The 8044-nt window shown below is 49.8% G+C and overlaps 1 protein-coding gene across 1 annotated transcript in view; it reads left to right on the forward strand.

Annotated features, from left to right (window-relative positions):
- The window catches only part of FAH (fumarylacetoacetate hydrolase), a 34953-nt gene extending 29076 nt beyond the window's left edge, over positions 1 to 5877 (forward strand). The window contains exon 14 of the mRNA XM_008068507.1: positions 5643 to 5877. Within this exon, the coding sequence (XP_008066698.1) occupies positions 5643 to 5713 (71 nt within the window). The 3' untranslated portion in view covers positions 5714 to 5877. The remainder of the gene's footprint in view (positions 1 to 5642) is intronic.
- The last annotated feature ends 2167 nt before the right edge of the window (positions 5878 to 8044 follow it).

The following is an 8044-nucleotide window of genomic DNA, read 5'->3' on the forward strand; positions in this document are numbered from 1 at the left end:
TTTTTTTTTTTTAGAGACGGGAGTCTTGCTATGTTGCCCAGGCTGGTCTTGAACTCCTGGGCTCATGTGATCCTCCAACCTCAGCCTCCAAATAGCTGGGATTATAGGTGTGAGCCACTGTAGTGGCTTGAACATCCTTTTAACATCCTTTTAATGTCGTCTCTGTGCAGCTGGTCTGCTCCAGGCAACCATCCTGGAATCCTAGAAGAGCTTTTTTACCAGTCCTCTGCAGTTCATCCTGCTTGTAGGGCCTGAAAAATGAGTCCTCGTGTTTGCTTTTCCTCATTGCTTTTCTGTTCAAGAGCTTCTCTTGGCTTCCTAGTGCCTATTTCAAGCTCACATCCTTCTGTCATCTGATTCTGTCCTGCCTGCTGAGCCCTGTTCTAATGCATCACCCTCTCCTGCAAGAGAACGACTTTTCTCATTGCCTGCACACCCCTGGACTTAAACATGGCTCAATCCCAATGTTTCCTTCTCGGTTGCTTAGGTGAACTTGGTCTCTCTGTCCTCTCTGCTACAACTCACTGAAAACATGGAACTCTGGCTAATTGTGTGCATGTTGGTTTCCATGCTCAGGGAAGATCTCCTGGTGCTTTCCTGGGGCTGCTGTAGCAAATTACCACAAACTCCGTGGCTTAAAACAACAGAAACGTCCTTTCTCGTAATTCTAGAGGACAGAAATCGAAAGTCCAGGAGCAGACAGATCCTCGTTCCTTCTGGTGACTCCAGGGAGGGTGTGTTCCTTGCCTCTTCCAGCTTCTGGTGGCATTCTTGGCTTGTGGCAGCAGGTCTCTGATCTCTGCCCCTGTGGTCATGTCGCCTCCTTCTCCTCTGTCTCATCATCCTCTGCCTCTCTCTCTTTCTCTCTTTGTTGAGTCAGGGTCTCACTCTGTTGCTCAGACTGAGTGCAGTGGAATGATCATGGCTCACCACAGTCTCCACCTCCTGGTCTCAGGCAATCCATCTGCCTCAGCCTCTTGAGTATCTGGGACTACAGGCACATGCCACCCTGCCTGGCTATTTTTAAATTTTTTATAGAGATGAGGTCTGGCTATGCTGCCCAGGCTGGTCTTGAATTCCTGGGCTCAAGCAATCCTCCCACCTCGGCCTCCTAAAGTGCTAGGATTATAGGCATGAGCGGCTGCACCTGATCCCTCCCTCTGCTTCTCTCTCTCTTTTTTTTTGAGTCTTACTCTGTCACCCAGACTGGAGTGCAGTGGCATGCTCACGGCCACCCCAGCATCAACCTGCTGGGCTCAGGCGATCCTTCTGCCTCAGCCTTCCAAGTAGCTGGAACTACAGGCGCATACTACCACGCCCGGCTAATTTTTAAAATTTATTGTAGAGATGAGGTCTCACTAAATTGCCCAGGCTATTCTCAAACCCATGGGCTCAAACAATCCCCTCACCTCAGCCTCCCAAAATGCTGGGATTACAGGCTTGAACCACTGCGCCTGGCCCCTCTGCTTCTCTTATAACCACCTATGATGACAGTTAGGGACCACCCAGAAAATTTCATTTTAACAGCCTAATTTTAACAGCCTAGCTTGATCACATCTCCAAATAATTTACCGTATAAGGTGACATTCACAGGCTCCAGGGATTAGGACCTGATGCCCTCAGGAGCCATAATGCAGAGCTCTTGGAGGTGGTCTGAGTAGCAGCCACACAGTGGGTGCTCTGTGTGGCTTTGGTTAGCTGATGGAACAAAGTGGATTTGGCAGAGAAGAAGCAGGCAGAGCTGGAGACAGCAGCAAATGATAGCTGGGATTAGTCCATAAATACCCATTTTGCTCTGATTTCTACAGCCTAATTATACCTTTCTAATTTGAGTTTAGCTGCATTTACTGAACACCTGCTGGGGGCCAGTCATGTCATAGACATGCCCACTTTCCTTCTTTCATTTTATACTCACAGCAGCCCTTGGATGACGTGTCACTGCCCTGATTTTGCAGAGTGGGAAACTTAGGCTGACAGAGGGTGGGGTCCTTGCTGGAAGCACACAGCTGGGAAGCCAGGCTGCAACTGAGATCTTCTCCTCCTCCTCCTCCTTCTTTTTTCTTTTCTCTTCTTCCTTCCTCCTTCATCATCTCCTCCTTCTTCCTTCTTCCTCCTTCTCCTCCTCCTTCTCCTTCTTTTCTTTGCCACCTTCTTCCTTGAAAACCACACAGGGTGTCTTTGGCTCTTCCCAGCTTCCTCCCGCTACTCTGTGCCTGCTCGGTTGATTTTATGGCCACCTCCTCCTCTCCTGCTTTCTCAGCACAGCGGCCATTACTCAAATCCATTTCTTTCTTTCGTGTGTGTGTGTGTGTGTGTGTGTGTGTGTGTGTGTGTGTGTGTTGGAGTCTCACTGTGTCACCAGGCTGGAGTACAGTGACACAATCACAACTCACTGCTGCCTTGACCTCCAGGGCTCGGGAGATCCTTCTGCCTCAGCCCCCCGAGTAGTTGGGATTACAGGCTCATGCCACCATGCTGGGCCCCAAATCCATTTCTGACCACTGGGAACGTGATAGAACATTCAGAAGAGCTGACATCAGCCAATGGCAACACTTACTGCAGGCCAGACACTGCGCCAAGTACTTCACATGCAGTACATTTTATATTCCCAACAAGGCATGTGCTCTTATTGTCCCCATTTTTCTGATGTGGAAACTGAGACCCAGAATGATATGTACTTACACAGGATCACACAGATGGTAAAAGTTAGAGTCAGGATTTGAACTCAGGTGGTTGGGCTCCAGGCCCTATGCTCTTAACCACTGTGCCATTTTGCCCCTCCAAGTGGTGCAGTGTGACTATCATTTCTGAGAGAGCCTCAAATTACAAATTGTTCAGCAAGAGAGAAGGTGAAATAAACAAACACATAAACGGAGAGATCCCGGCCCTTTGTCTAATTTATCCCTCCCTGAGTTTTACTCTCTTGCGCCATCTGGTGTTCAGCCTGGGACCTGCAAGAAAGTGTCCTCAGATGTTTGCACTGGCTGATGGGGCTGCAGTGTCCTGCTGGAGACAAACTCCTCTTTTTCTTCTCATTTCTCTTTTCTTTTCTCTTTTTCCTTTCTTTTGTTTTCTTTTTTTGAAATAGGGTTTCACTCTCTCACCCAGGCTTGGGTGCAGTGGCACGATCACAGCTCACCACAGCCTCAGCTTCCTGGGTTCAGGTGATCCTTCCACCTTAGCCTCTTGAGTAACTGGGACTACAGGTGTACATCACCATGCCTAGCCAATTTTTTGATTTTTTTAAATAGAGACAAAGTCTCACTCTGTTGCCCAGGCTGGCCTCGAACACCCTGGGCCCAAGCAATCCTGTCTCAGCCTCCCAAATTGTTGACATTACAGGCATGACCTACCACACCTGGTCCAAGATAAACACTTCTGTCTCTCTTACAGATCTTTGAGGTAGTGATAGTTGTGGTGCATCATGGCTTCTTTCCTGGCATCCAGAATTACTTGGAAACGATAACCAAACAAAAATCTGCTCTCTCTTTCCCGGCAGTCTCTTTGTGGCAGCCTGCCTGTGTCTCTGTGTCTCTCCTGTGTCTCTGTGTCTCTCCCCTGTGACTCTGTGTCTCTCCCCTGTGACTGCTTCTCTTGCCTGGCACAGAATCCCTGAGCCAGGCTGGCCAAGGGTGCCAGCATGTGGTAGGAGTGACCCTTTTCACTCATGACCACAGTCGGGAAGAAGACTCTTTAAAAAGGCCTCAGTTCTGAGTTCGTCACCTTGACAGATGCATAATGAGTATCTGCCAGAACTCGGTTTTGCTCTAATAGGCTTTTGTCTCCCCAGCGATACGGACATTTCTGAGCATTGAGATCCCAAAGCGACAGAAAAATAATGGAACCAAGCAACGGAATTGGCAAGGATGCTACTGTCGATACAGGGCGTCCCTGAGCATCGTCAGAGTGCGGGTCGTAGGATGTGCCCCGCTGGGGAGGCTGGTGCTTGGGGGGCAAGGGGCTGGCTGGGGCAGGGCCCTGGGCCCGAGACCCCTAAGGATGCCCCTGCAGCATCTAAGCTGCTGCCTTTCCAGAGAAAGCTGGTGGTCAGAGTGCACTGAGCTGGCGGGATCCTTCAGATGACTGGACAGGGGGAGGGAGAGTGTTGGGGAGACAGGATGAGCGAACCATTGCTGAGCGGGGCAGCTGTGAGGACCACCCAGAGATGCTCCCTCTGTGCTGGCCAGGAGGACTCATTGAGGGTGTGGCTGACTCCGTTGCCCAGGCCCGCTCACAGTCTGTGTTTGGATGGCCCCACGGCTTCTCAGCATCATGCTTTGAATTCTTTCTCTTGGCTGCTGGGATCCTGGAACTCCTCCATCTCTCCCTTCACGTTGGGAGCAGGAGGCACGGCTTTAGGTTTGGGCTGTCTCCCGCAGGTGAGGGTGTTTTTCTGTAACTCAAGGTCACGGGCATCCCCAGAAGTGGCCCTCGCCTCAGCCACGGGCTTGGCTGGCATCGTCTCTCAGTGCTGCCTGGCTTCACCTCACCTGGCGTCCACACGGCTCGGGGTCTTGAGAAGCATTTCAGTCCTGGGGTCCGAGGACCTCTATGTTGACTGTGACATGTCTGTCTTGCTAAAGACTCCTCTATGTCACCGCACAGCCCTCAGGATGAGGTTCGCGCCCCTCAACATGGCTTCTCGGAGCCCTTTGTAATCTGGCTTTTTCGGGTACCCTGCATGGCAGTCTCAATGAACAGATGCAACACATGTGTCGCATGCCAGGGCTCTGTGCCTTGCCCATGCTGTTCCCTCTGCCTGGAAAGCCATTTTCATTTCATCCTCCCTGGTGAACTCCTACACACCCATCAAGGCCCAGCTCACATGGCCCCTCCTTCCTGCTCCCTTCTCCTCCATGCATCTTGCATCTTTTAGACATTCTCCTCTGTCTCTTGCCTATACCCACCACTACCATTAAGTGGACCCTCCTCAAGGACAGGAGCGAGCTTTTCCCCTCTGCTTTTCAATCACTCTTGATGAAATGGAATGAAATGAATGAAACTAACATTTGATAATTTCTGACATATCGTGCTGGTAATTTCACCCAAATATTTAATTGAACCCTTACAACCTTGAGAGATAAGCACTGTCATTCCCATTTATTGATGAGGGGGCAGAGTTCTGAAATAAAACAGATTGCCCCCCATCTCCCAGCTCATAACCACCCTAATAACCGAGACTTACAGGGCATTTACCATGGGCTGGGCACTCTTTGACTATCAGTAGATCCCCTTCACAGAGGAGGAAACTGAGGTCTACAGGGACCCCAGGTCATGGAGCCAGTAGGTAAAAGAGCCAGACTTTGAACTCAGGCAGTCTGGCTTCAAGCTAATTGGCAGGCTGAGGATGTGAACCCAAAGCCCACATGGGGAGCGTTGACTACCATAAGGAAAGCTGTTGAGTCTTGCAGAGCGTCTGAGGATCCCCGGCTGCGGGGTGGGCCCAGATTCCAGCGCAAATGCTCCTGCAGGCGGCTCTGCCCAACTCCTGGGGAGGTTGTGTTTCTGTGTGAGCCACATGTGGTCTTTCTGATGGCACGTCCTTGCTTCGGGCCAGCTGTGTGCCAACTGGCACTGTGGCTGCCTGGGTGCTGCTTCCCACCCCATGGTCTCGTGGTTGACCCCATCCTCCTCTGTTCCAGGCCACTGCCAGGGGGACGGCTACCGTGTTGGCTTTGGCCAGTGTGCTGGGAAAGTGCTGCCTGCTCTGTAGCCAGCGTGAACTTCTCTCTGCTCTTCTGGAGATGAAGGGCTCATGCCTGCCCCAACCCCGCGACCATGACCATAATTGGGACCCAGGCCTCCCACGGGTCGCAGGCCTGGTTCTTCATTCAGTGATAAATAAAGCCGTCGTGCCGCCTCCACAGCCTGAGGCCCGTGCTGCAGGCAGTGTCTACTGGTGCTCTTGTCTCGGTCCAGTGGGTCAAGGTGTGGACAACTACCTTGGTGGATGTGCATTCATTCGTTTTCTTGTTTGTATGAGTGAGGTCAAGGATCTTTGTGGTGTGTTTTCATTGACAACCCTGGCCTCCCTGTATTCCTGGGAATAAGGAAAGAAAATAGTACCTGTATGAGTCAGGCTTTTCCAGAGAAACAAAACCACTACAATGTGTGTGTGTGTGTGTGTGTGTGTGTGTGTGTGTGTGTACGCGCATGCGCTCACATGTATATGCAGAAAGAGAGAGAGAAGGAGAGAGATATTTATTCTTATTTTTATTTATTTATTTGATGCGGCATCTCATTCAGTCACCCAGGCTGGAGTGCAGTGATGGCCACCGCATCCTCAACCTCCTGGGCTCAGGCGATCCTTCTCCCTCAGTCTCCCAAGTAGTTGGAACTACAGGCATGTGCTACCACGCCTGGCTGATTTTTAAATTTATTTTAGAGCCGAGGTCTCATCATGTTGCCTAGACTGGCCTTGAATTCCTAAGCTCAGGCAATCCTCTCACCTCTGCCTCCCAAAGTGCTGGGATTACAGGCATGAGTCACCACACCTGGCCAGAGAGAAATCAAAAGACAAAAGGCATGAAGAAACAACAACAAAAAAGAATTCGTATCACTCTGAATTTATGTTATGCCGAGGCCTATGCATAGGTACTTACAATGAATTCATTAATATTGCAAAATGTGCTCTGGTTGCTCTGCACCACTTGAGTGAACACCACACAAGCTACAGTACTTCCAGAGCCAGAGATTGGACACAGAATGGGAAAATGGGTATTTGGCATAAATGGGAAATGGTGTTTGTTGGGGCAAGAATCAGTTGCACTCCAGCTGGGAGGAGGTGTGCAACACACTTCCACTGTTCTCCCATCTCTGGTGTTGGACCCACACTGTCCTGTGTAACAGTCACATAGTCACTTTTATTTCAAGGACACAGGGCTGAGATGTGAGGGAGCATTCTCCTGGGGCTTGGACAGGGCTACTCCTGAGAGTGGACATTTGGGGTATGGGTTGGGCTGTACCAAGCTGAGGCCTGAGGGTGGAGGTGCCCCTATGATCTTGAGCAAATAATTAGTGTGTGGATATCTGTGATGAGCGGAGCCTCCGAAGCCTGGGTCCTAGGGAAGGCTCCCACCCTTTACTCAGGCCCAAGGCGATATTGCTTCTTACCCTCCATCTCTGGATCTCACACTGGCTCTGATATTTTTTGCATAGTTGCAGGACTTGCTCATTTCTAGTTTTATTTTTTATAGAGACAGAGTTCCTCTATGTTGCCCAGGCTGGTCTCAGACTCCTGGGCTCAAGAGATCCTCCTAGCTCAGCCTCCTAAAATGCTAGGATTACAGATGTGAGCCCCATGCCAGGCTCAGATTTGCTCATTTCAAATGGCAGAGATGAGACTGGATTCTAGAACTTTCAACCTCCAGGATAATACTTTCCTCAGGCTGGCACATGATGGTCTAGTGTGAACTGTGATTTTGACCTGTGGCGGCTAGCTCTCTCAGGGCAGGGCTGTGCTTTCCTCGTCCTTGTGTCCCAAGTCACCAGTACATGGCAGTTGCTTGTAAGCGTGTGTGACATTGCACTCATGCGTCCCTATTTCATAGCTATACACACAACACAAAATCTTCTTTCAAATGACATTAGTGTTGAATTTGGGAATCCAAGATAGAAAAAAGGGGTGAAAAAAAGCCATGTGCATAAGGATGTTTATTGAATTGTTTTTATAGCCTAAGCTCCAGCCACCTGGATGTCATCAAGACTTTTAGGCTTCTGGGGTTACTCTTCCCTTAAAAAAATACACACACACACACACATATACACACACACACATAATTTTAGAAACAGGGTTTTCCTCTGTTGCCCAGGCTGAGTGTGGTGGTATGATCACAGCTTACTGTAACTTCGAACTCTGAGGCTCAAGTGATCCTTCAGCCTCAACCTCCTGAGTAGCTGGGACTACAGACATGTACTACCATGCCTGGCTAATTTTTTATTTTTTTATTTTTGTAGAGATGAGAGTCTTGCTATGTTACTCAGGCTGGTCTTGAACTCCTGGTCTCCAGCAATCCTCCTGTCTCAGCCTCCAAAATTGCCTGGA

The sequence above is a fragment of the Carlito syrichta genome, unplaced genomic scaffold (genome assembly GCF_000164805.1).
Source record: "Carlito syrichta isolate Samal-C Ts95f unplaced genomic scaffold, Tarsius_syrichta-2.0.1 Scaffold311120, whole genome shotgun sequence".
NCBI lineage: Eukaryota > Metazoa > Chordata > Mammalia > Primates > Tarsiidae > Carlito > Carlito syrichta.